This window comes from Lissotriton vulgaris, chromosome 8, assembly GCF_964263255.1.
Source record: "Lissotriton vulgaris chromosome 8, aLisVul1.2, whole genome shotgun sequence".
Taxonomy (NCBI): Eukaryota; Metazoa; Chordata; class Amphibia; order Caudata; family Salamandridae; genus Lissotriton; species Lissotriton vulgaris.
This window is the reverse complement of record NC_141696.1, coordinates 983,119,875-983,136,046: the sequence shown is the minus strand read 5'-3', so window position 1 is coordinate 983,136,046 and position 16,172 is coordinate 983,119,875. Positions and strand designations below refer to the sequence as shown.

The following is a 16,172-nucleotide window of genomic DNA, read 5'->3' as shown; positions in this document are numbered from 1 at the left end:
AATAAGTCAGGGAAAAAGTCCTGCAAGACCAAGTGCTTTTCTTGACAGACCTGGCTGTCCCCTGAAGTATACAACTGAGGTACCATGGTGGGCAAACTAATGATGAACTAGGATGCGGCCAGAGTAATTACCAGTGGATGAGAATAATTCATGCATTCCATCCAACCCTTTAGTAGAACAGGTATTCGCAGACATGTGTCGCTTGCACACTGCCACTTGAAACGAACTATACCTGACTGATGAGCCTACTAAGGGTGAAACCAGTTTTGGAATGCTTGTGTTCCAGTTTGGGGAGGGCATGACCTGGGAGTTAGGGCTAGACTGTTACCACTGGAGCAAGGTTAAAACTTGTTTGCATATGGCTGGGTTCAAACAGATGGCATGGTGTGCAAAAAACAATGGGCTGGAATGGTGCCCCAAGTAAATACCAGTGGCTGAGATTAATTAAACCATTCCATTCATTACTTTTTGTATACTTCAGTGGATCTAGATGTCCAGGCAGAAGTGTTTTGTGAATGTATGAAGATACGCCCATGTAGCAGCCTGGCACATATCTAGAACAGTCATTCCAATGCAGCAGTAGTAGTCTTTACTCTGATGAATTGAGCCCGTTAGCCTTCTGGGGGCTGCTTCTTGGCCGATTTATAGCTGATTTTAATACAGCGCAAAATCCCAGCGAGAGTTAGCTCTCTTCTGCACAGTTATGACCTTTTTTTGCTCAAGTGAATCAAATTAAGAGCGGATTGTCCATGCAATGGGTTTAAGTACAATTGACATAAAAGCGGAGAGCTCTTTTAGGATCTAATCGAAGGAGTCTTTCCTTCACCTTAAAGGGATGAGGTGGAGTGAAAAACTCCGGAAATGTGTTGGATATGAAAGGGAGGCACAACTTTTGGGAGAATGGAGGCTCGGGTCCTCCTGAGCAACTTGTCTGGAAATAAACTAATGTATGGCGGCTTGACAGAGGCATGCAGATCACTTTCACGTCATGTTGAGGCTATGGCAATGAGGATAATGGTCTTGAGTGTGAGAAATCACAATGGACAGTTGTGTAGAGGTTCAAATGGAGTACACATGAGGAATGTGAGCTCCAATTTTAGGACCCACTGAGGTATACTGAAAGGAGGGGAAGAAAAAAAAAGCGGCAACCTCAACCTGCATCACAACAGGTTATTTATATAAGCAGGGCTGATCTAGCAACTGTAAAAAAGAGGCTGAAAGAGCAGACAAGTAACCCCTTTAACTGTCCTCATAGCAAGCCCTTGATGGTCCAGGGACAACACAAAAATCAATACTGTGGAAAGCTTGCCTGAAGTGGATCAACCTGCGGAGTACGGCATCAAGCCCCCAATATGCCCGAATGGCAGACATATATCGTAGTCCGGTGTTGGCATAGATACTCCAAAGTCTGGCGTGGACTGTTGTGCCAAGACTGAAGTCAGCACTGAAGCGAATGTGAGGCCCGTTTTGAGTTGAAAGGCTCCAGCTGGCACAGATGGTGGATTCACTGGTGGAGTTCCAGCTGAAAGGCCTCCTGGTACTTTGGGGCCCAGAGGCAAGCTAGTGGGAGCCAGCAGCAGCTGAAGAGACAGAATAGCTTCAAGGAACTTGTGGATTTGCTGTCGTGTTGCTGATGCACCCAGAACATTAGGTTGCCCCGAGATGAGAGTTTGAATCGGCTCTAAAGAAGATAGAGTTTGTGAGCAACACAAAGGGGCAATTTTATGCCCTCCTGTCTCCTTAGGAATTTGAAAGTGGCAGGAAGTGCCTGCATCAGACTAGGATTTCTTGTGCTTCATGATTTACTAGAGGACTCAGACTATGATGAAGACCTGCAGTGGGAAGGACTTTGGGAGCAGGAAAGGGACCTTCTCTTTGACCTGTCATGAAGTGGAGTCATCGGGTACTTGGTGATGTAGTTTTATCGCACGGCCTTCGGATTTATCAAGGCGCAGTCGCTACAGGTTTTAAGAGTTGTATTCCAAACCCCAAGCACAAAAGACAAACCTGGTGGGGATCTGTTACAGACAATTGCTTTCAATAGTCCATACAAAGTTTGAACCCTGTGATTTCAGGGGGTGACATTTCCCTTGCACACTGGTATTTTAGTAATTAAAAAAAAAAACAGTCTAGTGAAAAGACAAAGGATAGCCCTCAATCAGTGTCTGGTGGCACGAAAAGAAAAACTCACATCACCATACATGGGTGGCTCTTATATACAGCTCTGCAAGTCACTTCCAAAGCGGAACAATGCCAACCTGCAGCCACACGATACTGCCTACAAGTGCGCAGGGGTACTGCTTAAGATTTTCCAAATCCAGTCTGACTCCAGGGGAATATTCAAAGATGAGAAATCTGCAGTTAGAATGATCCTATAGAAAAATCATTATGTAAACATATTGATTTAATATATTTTCCGCTAATCCACAGAAAGCTCATGGAGGATCAACTAAGTTCAGTATTTCTTCCATTTCATACTACTTATACTGGAGGTCTTAACACCAGATACCTTTATGAATTGTCGGGTTTAGGAATATGATAGCAAAGGTTTTGGTACCAGAAAATATCAAAACGAGAACAAAATTGCTGAGTAGATTCCTCAAGGTTAATCTGTTCAGTCTCACTGCTAGTTTTCTCACCAGGTGAGTTTAATTAAAAATTATTAGCCATCAGAGAGTTAGTTGACAGTGAATATGTAGGTCACTATGAGAGGGAACCACTATCAAAAGTATCAATAACTAGCACCTTACTGAAAAATATTTCGCAGACAACAAAGGAGATAAAAATTCTTGTAGACTTAAGTCTTTCTTTTTCTGAGAAGAACTGCGCACTAGTGTGTAAAATCGAGACAGATGTGAAAAACACTGAGTGTTTTTAATCCCAATACCTTTTAGTTACACAGATTTCAATCTTCAAGGTTCTCTACAATCTATAAAGTGCTTTTAGGTTGCTTTGTGAAAATATATGTACTCATTTAAACATTATACATTTGAAGTGCAGATGATTTAACAACGGATACTGCAATTGAAAACAGTTTTAACAAAAGCCACAGATATGATTTTGCTTTGTAAGCCATCTGAACTACAATAATTGAGAACATTGAACTAGAGCATACGTTCACAAGTACAGAAGCAGGCTCTTACCAGGGTGAGCTTGTCTCATATGATAGGTGACCGGGTATGGATGAGATTCTCCACACAGTTCGCAGATGGTATCTTTCTCAGGACCTCCCACAGCAAGCTGGGCCATTTCCCCAAACAGATTCCCTCTGGGCCTGACCTCCGCCTTTTCTTTTTTCTTTTTCTCTTTCTTGGATTTCTTGTTGTCCTTATCACTCTCTTTCTTTTTTAACACAGCACAGGAACCAGGGCTCGGAAAAATCATATTCTGGGATGCTGCCTTAATGGTAGCCAAAGAAATGTCCTCCCAAAAGGCAACTAAGTGTTGTAACGTTATTGGAAGAGGAGACCTGGATTTTATTGTGTGATGACTTGATATTTCAAAAGCGATCCCATCAGCTTTCCCATCCTCACATTTTTCTGGCAGAGGTGGCTCTTTAAGCATAGACAGCACTTTATTTTTGTTAATACTGCCCATTTTAGATATGTCTGGACCATGTGGCGAAATGTTAAACATGTTAAGTGCAGATGATATTTCTAATGAGTGTCTATTTTTAAGTTTGTTTTCTTTTTCGTCATTTGGTTGTTGGATGATAAGACTATTTCTTATTGGAGCATGTTCTTTGGAAAGTTCTGGATTAAATTTGAGAAAGGAGGAACAAGCCATTGCATCATGGACTATGCCTTCATGCCAGAGAAATGCTGCAAAAACAGCACGGGCACACTCTGCCACTGATGGAGACATAGCTTGCTTAGCTGGCTCAACAGGTCTTGACCCATCTGCTTTGAAAAGGAGAGCAGATTTTTCTTTTTTGGGTCTGATGTGCCTTGTGGTACTCTTCCGGCTCACTTTGGGAGAAGCTCTTATATCCTGTTCGTCTTTCAGTGGAGCTTTTCCTATGCTAAAGTGAACTTTGGAAGACACCTCGTCTACATTGTTTAGCTCCGCTGTCTCTTCTGATATGTTCTCCACTGTGGAACCAGTCCTTAAAGTGCTTGACGTGCAGACTTCAACAACTTCACTATGAAGGTTCTCTTGCACAACATGAGGAGAAGGAGTACGGTTTTCAGAGGCATGCTTTGCATCTTTAGGAAGAACTTTTGGCTTGGGTGAGGTGGAGCGTCCCCTCAAAGGTTCTGTAAGGGGTACTTTCTTTTTGCGAAGGGTTTCAGGATCCAATGTGTAAGAATCTGATTTGGACCGTTCCCGTGGTGGGTCAAGCTTCGTCTTTGAAGGGGCTGGGGATTTCTGAGGTAGGTTCTTATCAAGAGGAGAGGTTGAGCGTGGAGAACCAGCACCAGGTGAGCCTGATTTTCCTACTGGTAGAGTTTTTAATTTTGGGGAGGTCGAACGTGATCCTGGGCCAGGGGATTCAGCTCTTAGACCAGATGATGTCCTCCCTTCAGATTTTAAAGTCTGTAAAGTGTTGTGGTTTGGAGAAAGTGATCGGCTATGAGAATCTGATCTAAGTTTTGCAGCATCGGATTTTAACATCAGCGACTCGCTAGCAGATAAAACGTCATTATTTCTTGGCTTCTTCTGGTCCATGGAAGGCCTGCTTATCCGTCCTTCAGGTTTGGGGGACTTACTGTCTGCTCTGTGTTTTGTAGATACCTCTGATTTTACCACAGGAGATGCTGGTCGACCAGCTACTGGGAAATTCATGCGATCACCTGGGTTAAGCATGTAAAAGAGAAAGGGAATGGTCATTAGCCCACATCAGGTATTTCGGAATTCTGCATCAAACAGAAGTCAGTTAAACAGCTCAGTATAGTTTCACAAAATAACCACACATTTGTGATGCTCTTCAATGTCAAATGAAAACAACACACACACCAGGATACCCTGTAAAACAAACATCATTCATAATTTGCACAACAGCAAGTGAACTATGAATAGAAATAGGCTGATAAGACACGCCTTTAAAGAACAGATCTAATAATCAATACACATTAATACAGATATAGAGACCATAATGTAGTTGTATTACAGTTTAGTGTACATCTTTCACTGGTACATTATACTAGATATGCAGTCAACTCTGAGAAGGACAGACAGGTCTAAAAAAGCTAGTGCAAGACTGCTAAGACGTGTACTTGCATCAATGTGCATGTCTATTGTAATCCATTGTTGCAGCACCCCCATGCAGTAGTCAAGGTGTTTCTTGATGTGAATGCCGTCAAACAGCGATTGAATGATACTTCCTTTCTGAGTTACTGAGTAAGCAGCAGTACAAGATGTTCACCAAGTGAAAACAAGGAGATGAAAAAAATGTCCATAATAGGTTGTCAGACACAGGATGCAACGCTTGCACAACACTTCGGGACCCACCACCATTGTGAAAATGATATTAAATGGTCTGTGATTTTTGTGGCAACAGCAGACGGGAGGGGTGGCTTAATGGCAGTCACACTGTTAAGAATGGGGGCCAGGTACATTGAAAAATTCTGTACAGCCACTGATGGCCTCAATGAAAATCATGAAATATGGACTTTTATTGTATTCTATCATCTATATGCTTTATGATTGTGTATATGTGTAATGTTTTCAGGGCTCCGTTATCTACCTTTCCATACCATATGAGGGGGGTGTTCATATGTAGACTCATTTTTGTTCAGTCACTTGCTGTATCAACAGTAAAATGAATGATGTTTTATGGGTTGCGACTTGTACTAATTCCAGGACAGTAATTTTGCAATTAGTATTTATGCTCTTGTCCTTTTGTAACAACGTTTGTATATTAAGAATTCACATTGCTGACAATTTTTTTTGGGGGTGGGGGGAGGAAAAGTTGTCAATATAGTTTGCCCATGACTGATTTGTGTTCAAGTGCTCCTTTGCATTTGGTTCAAAAGCTGCCTGCTTGGTATGAATTTGCACATTGTTACCATTTCATTGTGGTTGGCACTATCCTTGTTTAAACTATTTCTTTCTCACGATGGGTCTTTACATGTTAGAAGTTTTTTTCACTTTTCCAGCTCCCCTAGCCTTTATGCCTAATTGAGTTACAGGATTATTCCTCTGACTCTACTCCAAAATGGCATCTACACGATTCTCTGTGTGTGCGTCTTTGTGGTCTCTTGTTCGCCATCTTCTCAAGAATAATTTCCCAAAGTTCCTGTATTGCTAGCCTGCCGCCCATCACTTACCGGCTTGGTTTTATTTCATTTCTATACTGAGACCTCTATTCTAACTTACTGTACCGTTGCAGGGCCAGCCAAAGCAACTTGATGGAGCGCCGGGTCAGTCATGATTAGGTCCGTCTTCCTATACAACTTGGTAAGCGAACAATGGCTGGTATTCTATTCTGTTATTTTATCCCTATAGATTGCCACAGGGCCCTCACAGATTGTCCTCTCCATTTATAAATTATAGATGGACTCTCTCTACATCACAGCAAGGCGTGCCGGTAATTTTGTTGATAGTGAACCTTGTTTGGAGTGGATTCCTTTGGTTTGTCTTTTCAGGCTGTAAAACCACTAGTTTAAGCAATCTTTGGCAAAAAAAAGGTTTTCACTTTATGGGTTTCCATGGGCACAACTGCCGAGTTATCAGAAAGTATATTTTTCTCCCCTCGAGGCTGTTCGGTTGAGTTAGTCACAGGTGGGAACACTGGTTCCTTCTGTTTTCCAATTAGTGGTTCACATTGGTGGTGGCGTGCACAGAGTTGCTGGAACAATGGCATAACTTTCTTGTGACTACCTTGCATGCTCATACAATTGGCACACTCAGCTAATTTCGATTAATTAATGCGCTTCTACCTTTGTTTTAAGTGAACCATATACACTTGACCTTGTATGCTGAAAAGGCTATAAAGAAACTGGCCGAAAAGCATTGGCTCTGCTTATAATGGAGCTTGACACCTACAATTTAATGACCACAATGAACAGGTGGTCTGGAGAATATTTCAGATATTGACTGGCTTCTCACTGTATCTCCATGAACAGGTGCTGTGCTACCTTTAGTTGGACCACAGACTAATAGCACATGGTGGATGTCTTTATCAAAGTATTCATTGACAAGCCCAGTGGGTGCTTGAATAGTTCTCACATTAAGTAATAATCACTGTAATGAAATTGTGCTGCAGAAAACCAGAATTACTCTACAACAGGTGTCTCCAACCGGTCGATCGCGAGCAACCGGTAGCTCGCAGAGACCCTCTGAGTAGCTCGCCCTGCTTCTTGCTCAATTTAGTAGCCCTTCAGTGTTGTTTGGGCTTGTTTGGTCTGCGAAGGAAGGGTGCGTCGTAGCTGCAGCAGGCGGGGCAGGGCAGAGCAATGTGGAGGGGCAGAGATGGTGGACTGCCGGTCACGCAAGCTGCGCAAGCAGTATAGAACTGCTGTGACCCGCGCCATCCGCCTTTTTTCAGCAGCACAGCCTGCCACCTAATTTCCCTCGATCCACAGTGGAAGGGAGAATACCTATTTAATACATTCCCACCTATTGGCCAGGAACCAAGGCTCACACATGCTGCCCAGTACCCATCATCTTCCTGTATGGCTGCAACAGTATGCCAGCTTGTCTTGAACAGCAGTGATGTTCTTCAGGCTGGGCCCTGGGGAATGTACTTTTCAAGGGGAACTGTGTCATTTTCTTTTTGTGTGCAGTTTTATAGCGCAAACTAGAGCCGAAGGTATCATAGCGCTTTACATGAGCACCAGTTATGTTACAAACGGACACATTACTTTTTGTTAGGCCCTGGGAGATTAAGTGATTTGGAACTGCCCCCGCCGGGCTACCAGATTACGCAGCCTTAGAGGACATCCTACAGTTCCACACTGAAGGTAGAATTGCTTTTCCTGTTTGTTTGTTAATTGAGCTGCATTACAATGATTATTTAAGTGACAGCTATTAAAAGGTCTTGATTTTGAAGCTATTATTGTGAAATTTTGTAAAGTGGTTTGACAACACAACACAAATCCAAAGTCAATCCTTTCAGTGTTTCTAGGGAACTTTAAGTCTTGCGTTCACACCACATTATAGTGGGCTCTCAAGAAAATAGGTTTTTTAACCTTAATGGCAATGAAACTGGGTGTGGGAGGTCTCTCGGAAAAATGTGCGAGTTGCTTGGGGTTTGGTAGCTCACGATGATTTTCACTGACCAGAAGTAGCTCTCACTACACAAAAGGTTGGAGACCCCTGCTCTACAATAATTGAAGATATTCCTTGACAATGGGCTGTATTTCCATGCATTTTCAAAATGTGCGAAAGGATCTGCGCGAATTATGTAAAAACTTGTATATTTTAAGGTGCCAAAGGCTACGGCTCATACAATATTAAAAAATTGTATTATTAAATAATAAATGTTTTTGTGAATTTATTCCCGCAGAGAATCATCTTACTTGTGTATGTTCTACCTTGGATTGGCAGAATTCCTAACGCCACATAAGTACAAAATGTGCACAACTTTTAGTCTGATCACCAACATTGCGCTGGAGAACAAGTCAAGATATTGTTGCAGCAAAGGATACACTAATACGCTATTACAGGCAAAGTTCAACAGTAACAAGACTGCAACTCTGATTTCAAGCAGATGCATTCTGAACAAACACAGCTGCATGCTGAGGGGAGGGATTAGTGAACATGTGCCTAATTTCAAAAGTAGGAGCAGAAGTTTACACTTACTTTAAATGCATGGGTCTCCAAAAAATGGTCTTCATAGAATGAAACAATATGAATCTAGAGCATCAACTCAAAAACACCTTTACAGCAAAAAACGAAGGCAGCAGAGAAAATATAGGTTGACATCCTCTGATAAAATATTCATTCCTTTAGGAGTGTGCGACACTTCCTAACAGAGTAAACAAAGAGGACACTGCAGTGAAAAACTGTGTTGAGTAGCACCTTTTAAGTACCTGCGTTTTGTAAAACATCGCTCCTAGTTCACTAAACTATTCTTTGGTATAATGGAATAAACAAGAGTCTTTTTTCTGTTTGAAGCAATTATGTTTTAGGCTGCAAAGGTAAGGTTGTGTTGATTATAATAATGCCCAACTCAAAAAATCTATGGGGGAAAACTACAACTCTTTCTTCCCAAAGAACAAGTTACTTACCTTCAGTAACGATATATCTGTACGAAACATTAGTTAGTGATTGATTCCTTACCTTAGAATTACCCCCAGGCATCAGACTGGATCCGGAAGGTTTTTGTCAGCAGTACCCCTGCGCGTCAGAAGGTGACGTCGTGCGGATATGCGTCCGTCGTTGGCATCAGGGTTGCCGGGATGACATTGCAACAGCTACTTAGATGCCGCCCTCACGCTGGCGTCAATTCTGTACACGACTTTCCGCGCCAGGAGTGTAGAGCCATGCAAGATACTGACCACAGGTGCATTGAAACTAGGGCCCTGAAAGGGATGACAACCCAAGAAATCAGTTCGCCGAACAGGGAGAATGGGTGGGGCGGTAAGGTATCTATCACAAACTAATTTTTCTTACAGATATATTGTTACCGAAGGTAAGTAACTTGTTAATCTGAAAGAAACTCGTTAGTGCTAGATTCCTTACTTTAGAAAAGATACCCCAGCAATACCAACCCCGGTGGTGGGTCTGCGAACCAAGATCACACCAGGAAGTCCCGGAGAACAGATCGGCAAAGAAGTTGTCTCTCAGGACTTGGCTGTCCAAGCAATAGTGCACAGTAAAAGTGTGCAACGAGGCCCTCGTAGCTGCCTGACAGTAGTCTTGTAAGGGGACAACACGTCCCAATGCAATAGTGGCAGCCATCGCCCTGGTGGAATGGGCGCGCAGCTCCACCGGAGGCTCCTTTCTTGTCAGAAAATAACAGGCTTCAATACACAAGACGACTTATCGGGAGATAGTCTGCTTGTGCATGGCCCAACATTTCTTGGCGCCCACGTAGCCAACAAAGAGCTGGTCATCCACCCGGAACTGGTGGAATTGTGTGCAATTCAGGTAAATAAAGAGTGCATATTTTGGGTCCAGAAGGTGGAGCCTCTCTTCCTCTCTGAAAGGATGCAGAGGTGGAAAGAAAGTGGGCAAAGTGATGGTCTGCCAGACATGAAAGGCAGTGACAATCTTAGGCAGAAAGGATGGACGTGTTCTGAGTACAACCTTGTACGCATGCACAGACAGGAAAGTAGGTTTGCAAGAATGAGCCTGAAGCTCACTCACTCTCCTAACAGAGGAGATGGTGACCAGGAAAGCAATCTTCATAGTTAACAGACAAAGAGGACAGTTGTGAAGAGGCTCAAAAGGAGCGCACATCAAATAAGTAAGAACCAGATTCAAGTCCCATGCGGCATTACAAACGGAATAGGAGGGAAAAGGTGAGTAATGCCTTTGAGAAATCTATTTACGACAGGGGACTTAAAAAGAGAGGGCTGATCAGGGAGCCTGAGAAAGGCCGAAATTGCTGAAAGGTAGCCCTTAATAGTGCATAGAGCAGAGCCCTGCCGGGCCAAAAACAGAAGGAACAAAAGGACTTCTGAAAGAGGGGCAGAAAGGGAAGCCACAACCTTAGCTGTGCACCATGCCACAAACTTGTTCCACCTACAGGCGTATACCAACTTAGTGGAGGGACGCCTGGCTGCCAGAATGACATCACAGACTTCAGGAGGCAAGTCGAAAGGAATCAACTGCCGCGCCTTAATCCCCACGCAAGGAGGTGGAGATTGGACAGGTTCGGGTGGAGGACTGTCCACGGCTGCTGCGACAGAAGATCCTCCTGAAGAGGCCGTCGGATCGGGGGATCCACGCTCATACTGAGTAGCTCGGGATACCAAACTCTTCGTGCCCAGTCCGGGGCTCACAAGACCGACTTGGGCCCGGTCGCACCTGATGCACAAGTTACTTACCTTCGGTAACAATACATCTGTAAGAAACAGTAGTTTGTATTAGATTCCTTACCTTAGAATATCCCCAGGTGTCAGACTGGATCTGGAAACTTTTGCGTAGCAGTACTCTTGCGCGTCGGTAGGTGTCGTCTGCGGCTCTGCGTCCGTCATCGGGATGACGTCGCCGGAGTACTTAGACGCCGCCCTCGCGCGCTGACGTCAGTTCTTATACATAGCTTTTCCGCGCCAGAAACGCAGAGCCATGATAAAAACCAACACTGGTGCCATGAAACTAGGGCCCTGAAAGGGGAAGACCTTAACCCTAGATATCGGTTCGCAGAACGGGAAGGATGGGTGGGGCGGTAAGGAATCTAATACTGCCTACTTTTTCTTACAGATGTATCGTTACCGAAGGTAAGTAACTTATGCATCTGAAAGAAACAGGTTAGTATTAGATTCCTTACCTTAGAATAGATACCCCAGCAATACCAACCCCGGTGGTGGGTCTGCGAACCAATAATCACAACAGAAAGTCCTGGAGACTGGAATGTTCGAAAAAGCCATCTCTCCGGACTTGACTGTCCAGGCAGTAGTGTCTTGCAAACGTGTGCAGCGAGGCCCACGTCGCTGCCTGACAGATGTCCTGAAAGGGGACTCCCCGACCCAGGTCAGTAGTAGCCGCCGTGGCCCGAGAGGAATGGGCCCTTAGCCCAACAGGAGGCTCCTTTTTAGCCAAAGAGTAGCATACCTTGATGCACAACACGACCCACCGAGAGATGGTCCGCTTGTGCACCGCCCAACCTTTCTTAGCGCCCACGTAACCACAAAGACTTGGTTATCCACCCGGAACTGGGGTGTGCGAGCCTAATATAAAGAGAGCGCACGTTTTGGGTCCAGAGGGCGGAGCCTCTCTTCCTCTTTCGAGGGATGCGGAGGCGAAAAGAAGGTCGGCAAGGTGAAGGACTGCCGGTGTGGAAGGCTGTGACTACTTTGGGCAGGAAAGAGGGTCGCATCCGCAACACAACTTTGTCCGGATGGACAGAAAGGAAGGGAGGTTTAGAGGAAAGAGACTGGAGCTCACTCACCCTCCTGGCAGAGGTGATGGCAACCAGGAATGCAGTCTTCAGAGTAAGGAGACGAAGAGGACAGTTATGAAGTGGCTCGAAAGGAGCGCACTTCAGATAGGTCAGAACAAGGTTCAAGTCCCTCTGAGGCATCACAAAAGGAACAGGAGGAAACATGAGTGATGCCATTCAAAAACCTATTTACAACTGGGGACTTGAATAAAGAGGGCTGATTAGGGAGCCTTAAGAAGGCGGAAAAAGCAGAGAGGTAGCCCTTGATAGTGCAGAGAGCAGAGCCCTGCTGGGCAAGAGAAATAAGAAAGAGAAGAATGTAGGAGAGTAGGGTCTGCAATACTATGGTCACCCCAGATTTTTGCTTTTTGCTTCACTGGTTTACGACTTTCCCTGGCTGTGGGCCTGCTAATCAGACTCACAGCCTAGCTGTTCTCTCTCTAAGTTGACATCCATGTACTTTAGGTGCATTTACCAATTGGTATTGGGTCACTCTTGTAAGTCCTTGTACAGTGTACCATAGGTACCCAGGGCATAAGTGCACCCAAGGCCTACCAGGGGCTGCAGCATGTATTGTGCCACCTCTGGCTGGCCATCTAAACAGACACAACTGGCTGGTAGCACAGCTGGGGCAAGGTGGTGTAATCACCCTTTGCTTTAGATATAGTATACCTATATCTAACCCTAAAATGGCCACATATCCTCCTATAAGTCACTCCTATGGCAGGCCTTAACAATCCTGGAGGCAGAATGCTTGGAATTATGTGAGATGGTGCTCTAGCATGAGCTGAGCCTGTCTGCAGCTTTCGAAACCAAGTCCTTTAGCTGTTTCCATGATAACGCTATACCATATACTCTTAAGTGCATTATAATCCTCACGGTTATTGCTAACTTTGGCATAGCATTATCAAAACGTGTCGAGTAAGGGGGTCATACGAATTGGAATACTACCCCCCCAGTTCTGGAGACAGGGGTAGCATTCCACCCTTTTAGAGAGACACGACATGTATGTAACTGTGAACCCCGGTTAAAGTTAACTCGAGCCTCAGCATCACAAAATGGATGCTGCCACCACAGACACCAGTCTGACCTCCTGCTGCTGGGAGTCCTTCCAGCGAGGGAGGCCTGGACAAAGGGTTTCCTGCCTTGGGAGGTGCTAGCACCACCCCAGACAGGATTTTGTGTATTAGGTAGGACAGGCTGAAAGGAATGAGACATGCCTGGGCCACACAAGGTGTCCCTGTGCATACCCCGGTTCAAACCAGTTGCTGGGGCACTCCAGCCCCAGCTCTGGCGCGAAACCGGACAAAGGATAGGGGGTGTAACCACCCCCCTTCCTGGTCCCACCCATAGGAGGGACCTAGTCACCGTACAGCCCCCTTTAGGAGAAAAGGTAGGAGCTGGTCCCATTCCGAATTAGATTAATCCTGATTTGAAACTACAAAGAAACTCTGGACTTCGACGTTCTGCTCCACAGAAGACTGAAGAAAATCTCCATTGTGGCCAAGGAGTGACCACCCTGCACAAGCCTGCACCATCAAGCGTCCTAGCGGTTCACTTTGTCGTCCTTCCTGCCGGAACCAGACTTCAGAGCCCGACGAGATCCGGACTTCCAGACCTCTCCGACCTCTACCTACATCTGCAGCACAGCTGAGATCCGTGGGTGCGACGAGACACGTGGGACCACCCATCTAGGAGAAACTGCACTTCGCTTCCAGCATGACTTCAGAGGCATCCTCGAGAAAGTGCGTTGGGGATTAAGAAGCCCCAGCTCTGAGCAGCTCCTGCACAGAAGATCAGCCCTCCAGTATCCACGAGATCTGCGTGGGGCCCTTTTGCTTTATTGCTGCTCGACGCGTTGTCTGGTCACCTACCGGCTGGCTAATGGCCTCCTAGACGACGATCCACAAAATCTACACCGCTGGTATGGTTGCTCCAGACTGGCCTTTGCTTCCCTGCAAAGAAGAAGTACCCCGGACCCTCCTGGTCCGCACCAGACGCCTTTTTCACTCACCGCGTGGGTTTCCTTTGCCAAGGCCTGTTGACGCCGAATCCGGAACAGACACCGCCGACAGCGAGAGCCTGTGTGGGACAGCTCGTGCCTCCATCCTGGTCGTCGAAGACACCTCCTGGTCCACGTGGCTGCAGAGTCAAGCGTCCACTCTTGACCTGATCGCGACGACAGCATCTGGTTCCTTCCTGGTTCCTCTCCAGTCACTGGCTAGTGACTGTGAACATTGTCCCCTCTGCTTTCGGGTCTCCATTTTCCTCGATCCACCCTTGGATCGCTCCGGACATCTTCCTCCTGGTGGCCTGCAGCATCTTTTCTTGAAGGCTCGATTGACTTCAACGCAGAAACCCGACACACTTTCACACCTATGCACCCGCAGCCCGTGGGTGAGGTAACAAGAGCATTTCGGTGCTCAAGGGAAGATTGACTCTCCTAGTTTCCAGGTATCCAATCGTTTTAGTCTTAACCAGTCAGAACTGTCCATTACTTACCTTTTCATAATTTGTAGTGTCCATTGACTTTGTTTCGCATCCCGCGTGTGAGTTCACACTCTGCACACGCCTCCCGTGGGCCTCCTGCCCCTTACCTAAGGTTAGGGTAGTGTAGTCCCAGCGATCCTACAGCCTCTGGACAGCTCCATTCCTTCTATCGATTTCCTTATACCATTTACTTAGTATATGGTTTCACCATTGTAATTTGTGCAACTTAACGTATTTTTCCTTAGAGTCTTGTCATGTGCTTAGCCCTCTGATCTCAAAGAGTTCAGGGTGTTTTGTTAGTAATAAATATCTTGTTTATTTTCATAACAACCTGTGTGGTGTCCTTTCATTTGGTATTCAAGGGGTTATATGTGGTAAAACAGCTGGCTTCACATGCCAAAAAGAGTTTAGCCTAAGACTGCTTTGTCCATGCTACCATTAGGATAGCTGGTCTATAAGGTTGACTTACAACCAATCACCATAAGGGTTGTTTGGACTGATACAAGGTGATCACTAGAACTAGTGAGCATCATATATCAGGCCAACTTCTCACAGAGAACCTCTGAAAGAGGGGAAGAAAGGGGATCCACAGCCTTTGCTGTGCACCATGCCACAAATTTGTTCCACCTGCAGGCGTATACCGATTTTGTGGAGGGATGCCTGGCTACCAGAATCACATTACAGACTTCAGGAGGCAAGTCAAATGGCCTCAACTGCCGCCGCTCAATCTCCACGCATGTAAGTGGAGACTGGACAGGTTCGGGTGGAGAACTGTCCCCTGCTGCTGCAACAGAAGGTCCTCCTGAAGAGGCAGACGAATCAGGGGATCGACAGACATGCTGAGTAGCTCGGGATACCAGTATCTTCGTGCCCAGTCCGGAGCCACAAGGATAACTTGGGCCCGGTCTCGTCTGATCTTCTTCAGCACTCTGGGCAGAATTGCTATAGGCGGAAAGACGTACAACAGACCGCAGCTCAGCTCGCAACAAATAGCGTCTCAGAGCGAGTGCCGCCTAGGAAATTGAACTGATGACATTGCGCGTTCTCTTCTGTGGCGAATAGATCTAACCAAGGCTCTCCCCACTGCTGAAAGAGGCCTTGCGCCACGTCCGAGTTCATACGCCATTCGTGATCCATCATGCACCGATGGCTGAGTTTGTCCGCCCTGGCGTTCAGAGAACTTGCCAGGTGTTGAACCACCAGGGTCACACCCTGATGTTCCAGCCACTGCCAGAGGTGCAGAGCCTCATGGCATAGGGTCCATGACCCCACCCCGCCCTATTTGTTGGAGTACCACATGGCGGTGGTGTTATTCGTGAACACCTGCACTACACTCCCCCGGACAGAGGGGAGGAATGCCTTTAGTGCAAGCCCCGATCGCCCGCAGCTCCAGAAGGTTGATGTGGAGCCGGGACTCCGCCGGAGACCAGAGTCCTCTGATCTCCGCCTCTCCCATGTGGCCCCCCCCAGCCCTGGAGAGACGCGTCCGTCACAACTACGTGCTCCGGTTGGGGTAAAGAGAGGGATCTGCCGCTGACCCCATCGCGGTCCGTGAGCCACCACTGCAAGGGTCTTGTAGTGCCCTCCGAGATCAAGGCATGGTCAGACAAGTTGCTTGACGCTGGGCCCACTGAAACTTCAGGTCCCAGTGCACAGCCCGCATCCACCACCTGATGTGATGCACCAGAAG

General features: G+C 46.1%; 1 protein-coding gene across 12 annotated transcripts in view; it reads right to left on the bottom strand.

Moving 5' to 3' along the window:
* MYCBP2 (MYC binding protein 2) overlaps nucleotides 1–16,172 on the bottom strand; it is a 2,065,574-nt gene that overhangs the window by 662,949 nt on the left and 1,386,453 nt on the right. For all 12 annotated transcript variants that reach the window (XM_086934832.1, XM_086934837.1, XM_086934835.1 and 9 more), the window contains one exon: nucleotides 3,144–4,793. In XM_086934832.1, coding sequence (XP_086790958.1) covers nucleotides 3,144–4,793 — 1,650 coding nt within the window. The remainder of the gene's footprint in view (nucleotides 1–3,143; nucleotides 4,794–16,172) is intronic.